The sequence below is a fragment of the Botryllus schlosseri genome, chromosome 2, assembly GCF_051294905.1.
Source record: "Botryllus schlosseri isolate E-star chromosome 2, Bs_hap1, whole genome shotgun sequence".
NCBI lineage: Eukaryota > Metazoa > Chordata > Ascidiacea > Stolidobranchia > Styelidae > Botryllus > Botryllus schlosseri.
The window spans coordinates 39,631,261-39,646,971 of record NC_137237.1 but is presented as its reverse complement, the minus strand read 5'-3'; the positions used below and the strand labels follow the sequence as shown (position 1 = coordinate 39,646,971).

General features: G+C 41.7%; 1 protein-coding gene across 1 annotated transcript; it reads right to left on the bottom strand.

The window, feature by feature from the left end:
* Positions 1-4,622: 4,622 nt before the first annotated feature.
* LOC145459020 (uncharacterized) lies at positions 4,623-9,127 on the bottom strand. The gene is made up of 2 exons (XM_080337591.1): positions 7,420-9,127; positions 4,623-5,667 (listed from the first exon to the last, which is right to left on the bottom strand). Exons 1-2 carry the CDS (start codon positions 8,874-8,876, stop codon positions 5,193-5,195), a joined length of 1,932 nt encoding a protein of 643 aa, XP_080193717.1. The 5' UTR covers positions 8,877-9,127; the 3' UTR covers positions 4,623-5,192.
* Between the last annotated feature and the right edge of the window lie 6,584 nt (positions 9,128-15,711).

Sequence of the window (15,711 nt, the reverse complement as noted above, 5' to 3'; positions counted from 1 at the left end):
CTGTGTCAACAAAAAGAGTTTGTATATCACATTGAACGCTCTCGTATTCGACATTTCATGCTGGTGACGTCATGTTTTGTGATACGATTGTTGATATACGATAGGGTTGCCAGACGTCCGGAATTTCCCGGACATGTCCGGAATTTCACTGATAAAACTCCGTCCGGGAGGAATTTCCAAAATATGCCTAAATGTCCGGAATTTTGAAGGCTTGAAGTAAGCTCATATTTTTTTTTGTAAATCAACCTAAACAAGACTATTTTTGGGCAGATGTTTGTTACATGAAATTTTTCTTCGCGCTGCGCGCGATCTGTATCATATATATTGTTTTTAATATGGGGACTACCGCCCTCGCAAAAACTGCTATCAAAAAATAAATATTAAATAACATTCATTTACAAAAAGAAATCTAATTGTAATCGCAATTACAAGATAACGGTATTCATAGAGTCGTCGTTTTAGGTCGTTTCTATGCTTTATTCAAATATGATGGTAGTTTGCCTTTATTCTGGGGGTTCGCGAAGATGTTGAACGTAATTAGCTTCCAAAATAGGCTGTGAGTAAGTCTAGGCAAATGTGCCGACCTTTAATTAGTAATCAGCTCATCAAATTTTGAGCTGGGCCACGGCACATTTTCCAATTGGAAATGGATTCGTGACCATAAAAGGTAGGAAACCACCGGATGTGCGTTGTTTATATAGCTCAGTGGTGAAGTGCACACCCGCATTAGGCTGATAAATAATCTTATCGGCGTGACATGAACATGACTTAACGATGTACATGCATTTTCGAAGTCATCATCCTCCACCAGCTCTATTCTACCGCTGACTCTAATTATGTGGGCGGAGAGAGGATTAAAATTACACAGTAACATATGGAAGAACCAATATTGTTGACACAATAATTCATTCAAATCATTTAACGACCAGATGCATATAGTAAACCCCCAGAAGTTGCATCGAATATCCTACGATGGGCCCAAGATCAGTGTTTATTTGGGCGGGATGGGGCTGAAAATATGTGGCTTCGGCCCTGGTTACAACATACAATACACAACCACATACTCCTGAACCGGATCGCCAACACCTCTAGTCGATAGACAAAGCTTTGCTGGTGTGACGTCATATTGATCGACAATGCGCTCACGCCTCATTTTGAAATCCGCTAGTGGGCGCTGAAGAGCGTCCGGAATTTGTGAAACAAAAATATGGTAACCCTAACATACGATGTTCTTTTGAATTCTCTACTATAGTTGCTGAAGATTACCCGCTGACGAGTGCATGTTAGCCGAAGATATTCGGGTTTATTTCAATATCAATATACTATTCAATTGAAACACCCTACATGCAACATCATCTTAATATCAGAAAAGACCTAAGCCTGCGAACCTTACGGAGTCTTTATAACGTCTGTATTTATAATTGATGGGTTTATATATAGCCTATAATGGCTGCTCTCCGTTGCGATGTAATACAACTCGACATAGAAGTCACACTCAATGCCAATGGTCATTGGCCATGTAATGGACTACGTCGAGTGTCTTCAGTGTAACTCGCACAGCCTAGTAGCCTATATACAATATACATGATGTAGCGTGCGTGGATCTGGATATATCTGATTTTAATGTATTCTTTGGCCTCGAGATTCGTTACAGCTGTATTGCTGTGTGAGTAATACTGTGTAGCGCACAACGTATTATCTCCATGCAAGTCAATTAGAAAATGAAACATGTTTGTATTAATAGACCGATTGCATCGACATCGGTAGCGTCATTTCATTATATATATTATATAGCAGGGGGTTCTTAAACTTCTAAGGCAGCGACCCAAATCTAAGTGTAGTGGCAATAGCTCGCGACCCAAGCCTTGCACATCAATCACAATGCATTTATATTATCTGTGTGCTACGTTTTTACGGTTATGTATGACGTAGACCAGTGGTTCCCAACCTTTTTTCCTCATTTCCCACTTCTGATAAATTCCAAGTCTTCATTACCCACTACCCAAAACTATAGTCGAATTTCTTTTTAATTTTTGTCATCACGGATCAGGTATTTGCTTGTTTGAGTACACAAGATACACAACCACACCAATACGCAAGACAATCGCTTATGACTGCAACATCAAACGTAGGGTGAACCGATACCGGTAACCCTCAAAATTCAGCGAAAGCGTTATTTCACGTGATAATGGTCGTGCTGGATGAGTTTGTGACGCCATCATTGGTTATCCATAGTTACAAATGAGTATTTGTGAGCAACACGCAATATAACTTTCGATACAGACATTCCAGAGCAGATAAGAACGAGATAATCCTAGTAATGGTAATCGCGCGTGTGTCTCCGTATAAATATAGGCTATCCCGTATAAGTGTATATAATGTCTAACAAATGTGTCCATTCCCCACCAGAAACAGCAAATACTACACGTGAACATCACTTATATTGGAACGCAGCCTTTTCTCGTTAATGTTCATGGTCTAAAATGTATGCAGACCCGAACAGAGTAAGTAGTTTCATGACCACTTCTCTCAGGTTGGCAAACTTAGATTCATTCTGTGACGCATGAAATTTGTCAATACTTTCACATTAGAATTTCAATTTGAAGGTAGAAACTCTCTGCGGGCCGCTCAAAAATCCCTCCGCCCCACCTTCCCCTACCATCTAAAACTGGGACAGTGTGTAAGCGCGATCCATATGTTGAAGTCCGAATGATGTGAAGCAGTTCAAGGAATATCAAGGTCCATACTGTCACCTTCGCCCTTTCTCCCTACCAACCCCAGTCATCATATTTCGCATGTCTGCTGTAGAGGGTAAGAATTAGATGGTTGCGTATTTATAACTTGGAACGATAAATCTTTGCAAGATAAGAGCGGATTCTCAGCTACGAAGGAGGTCATCTTGGCAACTTAGATCCGAATCATAATCGTCACGTAGCGGATACTATTCTGTCGAATAGACTCTTAGAGGTACCGAATTCTAGTATGATCTAAAACTCGTCCTAGATCAGTGCTTTTCAACCTTTTTGAACTCTATTCGCACTTTATTTGGAAAATAAATTTCATTCCCACAAACCAACCAACCAAAAATTGTTATACAAAAAGAAGATGAACATATTTTGTTCAGATGTGCAGAGGTCCATTCGCACTTATTTTGGAAAATAAATTTCATTCACACAAACCAATCGAAAATTGTTATACAAAAAGAAGATGAAGATAGTTAACAATAATTTGCTCGGATCTGTAACAAATTGGCTACTATAGCTTGGGTCAGTGCCTTTCAACCTTTTTGAGTTCCATTCGCACTTTTTTAGAAAAATATATTTCATTCGCACAAAGAAACTGAAAATTGTTACAAAAAGAAGATGAAGATACTTGAAAATATATTCTGTTCAGATGTGCAAAAAATTGACTATATAATATAGTTTAGGCCACCAAGTGTCCCATTAAATAGGCAACTCTTTTCCCTCGTTTTGATTTCAACTATTTCACTAAAACCCTTCTCGACCAAGCAAGTTGTTGAGTTTTGTGCAAGAACGACTACCAGTGCTTGCATGGACATATCGAAATGTTCTGCACTACTATCTAAAATACAGCGTACGTATTTTCCGCGAGTGAAAAATGCTTGCTAGCAGAAATCGTTTGTGAGAGATGACGCAAAGGTCGCGGAGGATCCAGTTTGTCGAAAGGGTAAAAAAAAATTTTGTTTTTGTTGAGGCATTTGCCTGATATCTTGAAAATGAGCTCCAAAACGATCAAGGAGAGTATCAGGGCTGTGGAGTCGGAGTCCGAGATTGGCTAATTTTCGCTTGATGGAGTCGGAGTCGGAGTCGTGAAAACTTTAGTGGCTGGATTCGGAGTCGCAGTCGGAGTTTGTGAAAATGACCCTGACTTCGACTCCGACTCCGGCTCCAACTTCTTTATCATGAACACAATTGCTTAAAAAGGTATCTTTAAATTACTAATAACAACTATAATAGGAATTTTATGTGCCATCAATCAATGATATGAGTGGCGATACAGATGAGGGGCGGCAACACCGTTTCCCGCAGACCAAATGTAGTATAGGGCATAGCATAGGGTTGTCATACGTCCGGAATTTCCCGGACATGCTGTCCGGAATTTCACTGTTCAAACTAGCGTTCGGAAGGAATTTCTAAAATATGCCAAATGTCCGGAATTTTGACGTAGGCTCATATTTTTTTCGTAAATCAGCATAAAAACAATATTGTTTGGGAATATTTATGCTGATGTATGATATTTTTCTTCGCGCTGGGCGCGATTTACTGTCACATTTATTGATTTTAATATGGAGACTACCAACCTCGCAAAAACTGCCATAAAATATAAATACAAACGACCTTCATTTACTGGAATAAGCCAAATTGAAATCGCGATTTTAGGAGAATGGTATATTCCTATAGATCGTTAAGGCCGTTTAAATGCTTTATTCACAGATAGTGGTTCCAAACGGGGGAAGGGTCGTTTGCCTTTATTCTGGGGTTTGCGAATATGTTGAACGTAATCAGCTTCCAAAATAGCCCGTGACTAAGTCCGGGCAAACGTGATGACTTCTCTTAGTAATCAGCTCGTCAAATTCTGATCCGGGCCACGGAACATTTTTAAATAGGAGATGAAGTCGCGACCATAAAAGGTTGGAAACCACTGGATGTAGGGTGTTTATAAAGCTCCGTGGTGAGCACCGGCATAAGGCTGATTAACAATCTTATCGGTAGGACATGAACTTGACTTAACGATGTGCAGTTACGCTCCCAGTATTTTCGAACTCATCATCATCCAACAGCACTACCGCTAACTCTGATCACGTGGGCGGAGAGTAGCAGAGATGTGGTACCGATGGATCACTGGGACCGAAAATACTTTAAAAATTCTTCATGATAATTCCATGATTACACTCCGTGAATTTGTCTACAACAGAGGTGTGGGGACCTTTCGAGGAAAGCGTAGGTAGACGAAGACGAAACTGCTTGACAGCTTTCTAGGTTTTTATTAACTGAAATTCGGCTACAATCAACTTCACGAAACTACGACACATGCACTCGACAACACAGATATAAGCAACTGAGGTACGAAAGGAATGAACAGAGCGAAGTAAACTAATTACAGTAATCAGCACTTATACAATCACAACAATCACCACATTCACCCCCACCAAGAAAAGTAGGGACTAGCTTTTACGAGGTCCCTTGCCCGTAACGTTCAGGAGCGCGCCTTATGCGCGTGGATCGGCGCAGTGGAGGTTCTTCGACCTCCACGCTGCTACTGGGCTGCACTACTTTGTCACGACGCGGAGAAAATGTTTTACAAGCGACGCCATCTTTTTCGCTGCTGGACGACGTGGTAAGTTCATCGGAAGACGGCTCCGTTGTGTCGCAGACAGAGGAAAACTCTTTCTCCTTTCCTTCAAGCGCCTCAGAAGACTTAGTAGAAGCAGGGTAGGGTGCGAGATCTTTAACGGAGACCGTTGATTCTACGCCGTTTCTGTAACGTATTAAGGCGTATTTAGGATTGGCATCCAATAGTTCTACCTCATTAACGAGGGGGTCGCCTTTGTTCCGCACAAAATTTCGTAGAAGTACGGTGCCGCCATGAAGAAGCCAGTCGGGAATGGAGTCGCCCAGCATGGATCTCCTTTCAAACTTGAAGAACCTGTCATGAGGAGAACAATTAGTTGCCGTGCATAAGAGCGACCGGATGGAATGCAGAGCATCCGGCAAAACCGATTCCCAATGTTTCTCCGGCAATCTCCGACTTTCCAAAAGCAACTTGACGGATTTCCACAAAGTCAGATTAAGCCTCTCGCATTGCGAATTGCCTGTGGGGTGATAAGGAGTCGACCTGCTGGTGGCAATACGCTTGCGTGTCAGGAAATCGGTGATTTCCTTAGATTGAAATGAGGCACCCCTGTCACTGTGTACATATTCCGGTACACCGACAAGCGAAAACAAGGATGAGAGACAATTGACGACCGTTGACGACGTCATGTCGCGACAAGGATAAGCAAATGGGAAGCGACTGTATTCGTCAATAATAACAAGTACGAACTTTCTGGGTCCATCAACGGGACCTTCGAAATCGATGCTAATACGTTCCCATGGTCGAGTAGCTTTTATCAACTTGTTCGTTTCATTAGACATGAAGAACCGAGGTTTCAATTTAGCACATATTTGACAATTAGCACAAGTTCTTTTAACGTCCTCCATGGAAAAAGGTAGATTCTTGGATCGGACAAAGTGATCAAGTCGTCGAATCCCAGGGTGACTCAGCGCTTCATGGATCTCTTGAAGGCTCATGTGTGGCTGGCCTGGGGACGAACAACAAACACGAGACAGAGTATCAGGCCCGATATTCTCGGATCCAGGGCGGTGAATGATTTGATACTTTAGCGGACTTAACTCGAGTTTCCACAGAGTGAGCTTTGCATTTTTAATCTTACTCGGATGGTCTTTTCTAAATATGAAAGATGATGCCTTTTGGTCCGTTATCAATTTAAATTCGTTTCGGTTCAAGAGATAATCCCATTTTCGAAGAGACTCGACAATGGCCAAAGCTTCCTTTTCTACAGCGGGGTATTTCATTTCACATTTTGTTAGCGTTCGAGACATGAACGCAACAGGCCTGCCTTTTTGGCTTAAAATAGAGGCGATCGCAACTTCGGAAGCATCGCATTCAACTTGAAACGGTTCGTCATCATAGATGCAGCTCAAACAGGCGTGGAGTAGATTCTGTTTTAACGTTTCAAATGCGTTTCTCTGTTTTTCAAGCAATGGGAACACGACATTTTCGCAGAGGGGCTTCACTTTGTCGGAAAAGGACGGTATCCATTTTGAATAGTACGAAAACATGCCCAAACAGCGCTTCAGACTACGAGTATCGCTTGGAGCCGGCATTTGCGTTAAGGGTCGCAAATGATCCGGATCAGGTCGAATATCATTGTGGGATATCAGATGGCCGAGCAGTGAGAGCTTCGAAACCCCAAACGCACATTTATTTTTATTTAGAGTCAGACCTGTTGAATCAGCGGCGGACATGAACGAAGAGAGCCTCTCATTGTGCTCTTTCTGATTCCTTCCGTATATAGTTACATTATCCAAGTAAGCTATTGTGCCTTTCAAGTGGTTGTCTGCTATGAATTTATCAATGAACCGCTGAAATGCAGCGACCCCATTGGTGATGCCGAAGGGTAGGCGACGAAATTGATACAGACAACCATCAGCTTCAAAAGCTGTGAAAGGTCGGTCGGCCGCAGAGAGAGACACCTGGTGATATGCAGACTTGAGATCGATCGTGCTATAAACAACACCTTTTGCAACTTTATTGAAAATATCATCAATTTTTGGTAGCGGATAAGCATCCAAAGGGGTGTATCGATTTATCGTCCGCGAGTAATCAATCACTAACCTTTTCTTATGTCGAGGGCCCTTGGTTACCAAAACTTGAGCTCGCCAGGGAGATACCGACTTCTCTATAACGCCTTCATCCAGGAGCTTCGACACCTCGCTCCGTACGAAAGATCGATCCTCTGAGCTGTACTTTCTCGACTTCACGGCTACAGGCTTTTCAGCTGGATCGACAAATTTGAATATTTCAGGCGGATCACTCACTTTAGCGGCAGCTACGGCACAATGCTTGCGTCCTATTACGAGATCTCTCTTCGGCCCACCGAATTCAAATATAACTCTCTTATGCTGTTTGAGGAATTCCAAGCCGATAATTACGTCGGCGCACAATTCATCAACGACGCAAAATTGAGTTGCACCGTAATCTTCATCTTCGATACGAAGTGTCGCGTATGCGTGACCAATAACTCGAGCAGAAGATGACTTTGATGCAAGGGTAATAGTGTAATCCCGAGGAGTAAGAACGAGATTGAGAATTTTGGCGAACGATGAGCTAATGTAGCATTCGTATGCTCCCGAATCTACAAGTACTTTGACCAACCTCTCAGCAACAAAAACTTCCAGCGTCGAACGCCTCAAGGAACCGGGTACACCGGCTAGCGAAGCCAAATTGAATTTGCAAACTTTGGCAAAGTGACCCCGTCGGCCACATCTCGAGCATTCGCTGTTTCGGGCAGGACAAAACTTGCGAAGCATCGTATGGAAACCGCCACAAAATACGCACTTCTTTTTTTCAGGAGACTTCTGTAATGCGGCCAATTCAGATCCGCAAGGCAGCACAGGCGATTGGTCAGGCGTATGTGAAGTCTTCTGCATTTCCTGATTTCCCGGAACCATGTTAGCGGTAGGAGGCGTTATTTCATAGGACGAGGAAAACGCTTGCGCCCGTTCAAGAGAGTCTGCTATCTGCATGGCTTTTTCGAGTGTTAACTCATCATGTTCGAGAAGACGCAATCTAATGCCAGAGGACCGCAAGCCAGTAATTAGGGCATCTCGCACGGCCTCCATTTTATGCACTTCTGCATTAACAGCTTCGAAATTGCAATCACGCGATAGAGCGATCAACTTTTGTGAGAAATCAGCGACGGTCTCACCAGAGTCTTGCTTAGCAGTTGCGAGTAAATATCGAGCATATATGATGTTCTTTTTCTTCCGATATAACTTGGTTAGGTGTGCCATGGCAGATTCGAACGTGCCGTGATCCTCGATCAAAGCGTACACGCTTGGTGATATATAACCAATCAAAATACCCAACTTATCGAGAACTACTCTGGGGCGGCCACTGCTAGATTCTTGTCCAGTGTCCGTGCTGCTGGTCGATGGCAAAGAAGACTCTGCAGCTGATATGAAGCTCGACAACATTTTGTCCCAGTGGTTGAATACTTTCGAAGAGTCTTGAGAGCTCGGTAATAAATCTAGGACCGGCACACGGATATACTTCTCTTGAGAGAAAGCCATTCCAGAGTCGATTGTGTCAAAAGCAGTTAATAAAATTGTGTTGACCTTTCGAGGAAAGCGTAGGTAGACGAAGACGAAACTGCTTGACAGCTTTCTAGGTTTTTATTAACTGAAATTCGGCTACAATCAACTTCACGAAACTACAACACATGCACTCGACAACACAGATATAAGCAACTGAGGTACGAAAGGAATGAACAGAGCGAAGTAAACTAATTACAGTAATCAGCACTTATACAATCACAACAATCACCACAAGCGGTCTCAAACACGCGACAGCATTTTGGGATTTCAAGTATTCGACGATATATTCAAACGCCATATTTTGTTTTAAAGTTCACTCTAAAACTACTATAAAAACCTGAAATATCAGCAAATTTCACTATCTCATCACTTGTATATGCTACCATGCGGTAGAAGACCAGCTATTACGTCACATTTCTAGTTCATGATGATAAAACATGACCCGTTGGCCGTTGGTGATTCGTGACAGAAAATTGTGGCATTGGCATTTGGTGGCCTCGTGACGCATAGTTGGTTATATCCTGGGTGTTGTGTGTTTTCTTTATCCATGTTATTATCGGTGGCGAGTAAGGTAGGAGTATACGCTCCACAGCTGTAACACCAATGGAATTTTCGGCGATTGGACATTTCTATTCCAGGGATTCTTAACTATGCAGGGGTCCGCAGACCCCATCGGGGTACGAAACACCCCATCAGGGGCACGGGATCAATTGTGGAATTAGGCCTGTGTGCCGTGAAATATTTTCTGGGCCAATTTATTCAAGTGGATGATATTCTTCGCGCTACACGCGATTCTATGTGATTGGGATTTCTGATTTTATTATAGGCCTAGTTTCCATCAGAAATTGTGTTGAAAATGGACAGGGGGTACGATAAGTCTTATTGAAAGCACATCGCGTACGATCGTTAAAAAGGTTAGGAAACAATAATGCTATAATTATGGCACAAAGCACAATAATATTATATTCAAGTTGTTATTGATCTGTTCCGATAAAAATCGAAAGCAAATCTAACGCTGATTTATTTTGGCTTTGGCAATGACAGTAACAATAGCCTACTTATCACGACCATATCAGAATCCCGGAACTAGACTACACTGCCTAAGTGCTCTGAGATCAGATCAATCTTTCGGTAAATTTTAAAATATTCTACATAAAATTGTGGCACGTCAAAGATCCGCTAGCTGCAATATTATAACCCGACAGCTTTTACGATTTCATGATGCGTCCTTTCACATGATGTCTATAACTCATTATTTTAACAAATTATGCCCGGCACAAAAACAATTTTATTCAAATATTTGAAAATATGATTTTTCCGTGCCAATTAAGCGTGAATAGTACAATAGTAAATTACATTTTCACGAGGTTTGTGGAATGCCTGTAAGCAAGGTCCCGTCAAATAATGCCTATTTGGAAATTATACATTGAATGCCCCTAAAATTGATGCTGCGGCCCGCGGCGTCATCAAAACTATTGAATTGGCCCGCGAGCACATTTGAGTTTGAGACCTCTGGTCTACAATTACATGCTGACAGAATCTTTCCTCACATGCAAAAAAAAAATCAACCTGCGCGAGTTATGGGGTCTGTGACGAATGATTTACGTTTTAGGGGGTGTAAAGTAAATTTGGATCGACATTTGTATTTTTCTATAGCACCTTTCAGACTAACAAACCCGCCATAATTTTTGATGTGAATTATAGGGCTTGTATCAGGGTATGTAATGACACATAATTTTTGAATTCATTACATCCTCGAGTGGACCATTTTCAAGACAATTACAATATTTATGGGGTGGGGGCAGGGTTGTAATGACTCGAGTCATGACTCGACTCGAGTCGGACTCGAGTCACGATTTTTCGATGACTCGACTTGACTCGAGTCATTTTCTCAAAATACTGAAATGACTCGACTCGACTCGAGTCAATTTCTGTATTGACTCGACTTGGACTCGAGTCTTTGTGCATGACTCGAGCCAAGTCATATGACTCGAGACGCAGACCGCCAAGACCGACATTTCATTGTAATTTCGAAGAATAGTAAAGTAACCACACCATTGGGATTTCGTCTATCGGTACTGGTTGCGACCAAAACTGCTAAAAGTGAGGAAAATTAGTATATTATAAATGCGAACCAGTCGATATCACCAAAGAGAGTTATAAAAGGTGGGTTTAACAAGACAGGAATCTGAGCAGTCAACGCAATGACTTGGACTCGACTCGAGTCATAATACCGTGACTCGGACTCGACCCTATTTTCGATGACTTGGACTCGGACTTGACTCGGTGGTGAATTGAAAATGACTCGACTTGACTCGAGTCAAAACTATAAAACTGAGATTGACTTGTGACTCGGTGCCTTGTGACTTGGTTACAACCCTGGGTGGGAGACCTATGGTACCATAGCCAAATCAAGCAAAATAACTAGAAACTCGCCTACATATATATATGCTGTAAATCAGAGGTCTCAAACTCAAATGTGCTCGCGGGCCAATTTCTTAGTTTTGGTGACGCCGCGGGCCGCACCGCCAATAATAGGGATATTCAACGATGAATTTCCAAGTAGGCCTTCTTTGACGGGAGCTTGAAGACAGGCATGCAACAAACATCATGAAAATGTAATTTACTATTGTACTATTCACACTTGACACAGAAAAAAAATCATATTTTCAAGTATTTGAATAAAATTGTTTTTTTTACCGGGCAATATTTGTTCAAATAATGAGTTATAGACATCACGCGAGAGTATGCATCATGACTATAATGTTCACTCTAAGCTGCGCACGTGCGCAAATGCGCAGTGCTGACAAGGTCTTTGCGCACAGAAAATCCGAAGTGATGACCTTCTCTTTAGTCGTTACGCACTGTTGTCCAGGGGTTGCGCAATGAGTTGGTGAGTGTGCGCAGATGCGTCCAAAATTAGAGGGAACATTGATCATGACATCGTCAAACTACCGGGCTATAGTATTGCAGCTAGTGAACCTTTGACGTGCCACAATTTTATGTAGAATATTTTAAAATCTGCTGAAGATTGATCATGACTAATGTTCACTCTAAGCTGCGCACGTGCGCAAATGCGCAGTGCTGACAAGGTCTCTGCGCACAGAAAATCCGAAGTGATGACCTTCTCTTTAGTCGTTACGCGCTGTTGTCCAGGGGTTGCGCAATGAGTTGGTGAGTGTGCGCAGATGCGTCAAAAATTAGAGGGAACATTGATCATGACATCGTCAAACTGCCGGGCTATAATATTGCAGCTAGTGAACCTTTGACGTGCCACAATTTTATGTAGAATATTTTAAAATCTGCTGAAGATTGATCTGAAGTCAGATCATTTGAGCGGTGTAGCCTAATATGGGCTATGATAGTCGTGATAAGTAGGCTATATTGTTACTATTGTCATTGACAAAGTCAAATTAAATCAGCGTCAGATTTTGCCTTCGATCAATATTGGAACATATCAGTAACAACTTGAATATAATCATGATTAAACCATAGTAATAGCATTGTTTCTTAGCCTTAGCGATCGTACCCCTCGTGCTTCCAATAAGATTTCTCGTAGCCCCTGTTCATTCTCAACACAATTTCTGATTGTACCTATATTAAAATTAGAAAGCCCATACAGGTAAAATCGCGCGTAACGCAAAGACCATATTCTAGTTTGATAAATTGGTCAAGAAAATATTCCACAGGATATGAGCCGAACTCCACAATGCATCTCGTACACCATGATGTTGTGCTCCTTACCCCGAAAGGGTCTACGGACCCTGGTTAAGAACCCCTGGAATAGAAATGTCCAATCGCCGATGAATTCATTGGTGTTACAGCTGTGGAGCGTACTATACTACCTTACCCACCACCGATAATAACATGGACAAAGAGATCAGACAACACCTATCATGTAACCAACTATACGTCACGGGGGTCACATAATGCCGATGGTTGCCATACTGATCTGATTAGATAGCTATATATACCCTACGCAACGCAAGCTACAACCTTTTGATATATTACTATTCCCCATGACAGTTTCATAGACTGTTGCATCCGTAGGATTGCCAAGTCACCGTTCCGAGTCTCAAGTCCTGCTCTGATTTTAACGTTTGACTCGACTCAACTCGAGTCATTTTTATTTAATCATCCAGTCAATCCGAAATCGAGTAATTTTACGAAAGATCGGACAAAATCAAATCACAATTTCCAGTCACGAATCATCAACGGGTTATGTTATATCATCATGAACTAGAAATGTGACGTAATAGCTGATCTTCTACCGCAGTGGTTCCCAACCTTTTTCGTCTCGTGCCCCCCTTGGCCGACATTTGAGCTAAAATTCCCCCCTATGAAAAAGTTGCCTGTGACAAAAAAATGTGCTTTTTAACGCGCAACCATTTGCTGACTAAGCAATTATTGGCCAAACATATTCAGATATGTCCGAACTTTGTCGAATGCGGACCGCACTAAACTTTGGTAAAGTACAGTTAAATTTGACCGGTCGGGTAGCCGCTGACGAAAAATAAATCAGCAAGTCTACTTGCTATGGACTTGAGTTGAATCGATGAATTTGGCATGTTTTTCACGTTAACTCATATGTTGGCTTAAAAAGTTAAACAATTTCACTCGCGGCCTTCTTGCTGAATTCGGCTTGACGTTTTCCTGCTTAGTAGCAATTTGGTCGAGAGGCTGTCGCGTGCCCAAAGAAATCGTCTCGTGAGCCTCACTTTATCAGGGGGTGTAATATCTACGGAAGGCATTTAAACATACACCTATCTTGAAATCCGCCACAGAAACATACAATTCTTAAGAACTAATTTCTACTTAACAGTTCTATACCATAAAAATCTAAAAACCTTGTGAACCCAGTATATCTTCCGATACAATGCCAAAGCCAGATTCCCTCCTAAAAATTTCAAAATTCCCCCCAAGGGAGGAATTCCCCCCTGGTTGGGAACCACTGTTCTACCGCATGGTAGCTTTTAAAAGTGATGTGATAGCTTAGTTTGTTGGGATTTCAGTGTTTTATAGTAGTTTTAGGGTGAATTTCAAGTTCCTATATTTAAAAAAGATATGTGGCACTGGAATATTTAATCGAATACTTGAAATTCCAAAATGCCGTCGCGGGCCGCACAAAATGCTCTCGCGGGCCGCGTGTTTGAGACCTCTGCTGTAAATCATAGTTACCTGTGGTGTTTTATCGCTATTACGAGGTATTTGAAAGTCAAAATGTCGATTTTCGGGTTATATGTATGTGGCATTAATTTTGTAAGTTTAGGCGTAAATCAAAACATGATTTTATGCCAACATTTGAGTTGGTAAAATCTATTTTATTCTTGAAGGTCGCAACGAAATATTCTTCATTGGCTTGCTGTAGCTTATCTTATAGTACATAAAAAATCAAGTTACCAAATTCGAGTTTTTGAGCGTATGTGTTATAGGTCCCAAGGTCATGTGCCTTTGGACCCACCGGGTGGGGACCGATGACACGTTCGAGCAACAAACTTTAAACGTTAATAAATATTTTTTGAAAAGGCGGATATTCATGTAAATGTCCGCGATAGGTAGAGCTTGTATCGAAGTGTTGAGAGAGCAAAAGATCTGCTATTCTCGGCTTAAGATTTGAGGGCCAGAGATCATTTTGCTATTTTTGATCCATCGGTACCACATCTCCCCTAGTAGTATCCATATAGTAATATATGGAACGACCAATATTATTGACAGAATTCATTCAAATAATTTGACGACCAGATGCATATAGAAACCAGATTCATATAGCAAGCACCCCCCTTCAAGTTGCATCGATTACCCTATAGTGTGGGCTTAAAATCATTGTTTATTTGGACAGGAGGGGGCTGAAAACATGTGCTTTCGGTCCCGGTTACACAACACACAGCCACAAACTCCTGAACCGGACCGTGACCACCTCTGGTCTATGAGCAAAGCTTTGCCGGTGTGACGTCATAACTCATTTTGATATTCACTAGTGGGCGCTAAAGAGTGTCCGGAATTTGGGTTGCTGAAATATGGTAACCCTATGGTAGTATAGTTCAGTCTGCTCAAGTACAAGTAGAACAGATTTGTAGTGAATCAATGCGAATTGCCGCTACTGTACTCATAAATACAATAATATTCATAAATTTGTTGGTACAATTCACGAGATTTAAAATTTCACCTTACATTTTCGGACTATATGAATACCTCTCATCGTTATGATACTGTCAGCATTTTGTGTCCTGGAGTTACACCATTAGTACAATCAGCAAATCTATGAACAGATTGCTATATGCTCACAGACTCAAATTTACATCCAGTCCTAAGAATCGGGACAACCTTATCTAATCCATAATTCTGACAATGGAAACGGCCAGCTTTTAAATTCTCGTCAATGTTTCTGGCGCGTGTAGGCCTACGTTATCATCAAATTTGCATCTGTGGGTGCCAATCTACAAGTTTCTGACCACCACCACTACTATTTGGCTGTTCTGCGCTAATAAAGAAAGCTTCTTGGATCCGCGTGTGTGATCAGGATTGCATGAGTATACTCAGAGCGGTCATTAGTCAGTCGACTAGTGCGTACAACGGGAACTGTAGCTGTAGTGTCCACTCCAATCAAGCACTATACCAGCGTGTCTTGCAACAAGTCGTTGCATCGACCGCTACAAAATTAATGTTTGGGTTGTTTCAAATACACAAATGCATGTGTATTATTTTCATGTCGTCGGTCAGTATCTAACAATACTTTAGCTTATCATCTCAGCTTTATATAGTGTGGCCCGCAAATGCATTCAAAAGCTGAATGCGGCCCGCGAGCAAAAAA

Bases quoted from the DNA above. Each gene is read 5' to 3' on its own strand.
- LOC145459020 (XM_080337591.1), bottom strand. From the start codon at position 8,876: ATGGCTTTCTCTCAAGAGAAGTATATCCGTGTGCCGGTCCTAGATTTA. The intron at 5,668-7,419 runs GTTAGTGATTGA...TCCTCATGACAG, and splicing joins GGCCCTCGACATAAGAAAAG to GTTCTTCAAGTTTGAAAGGA.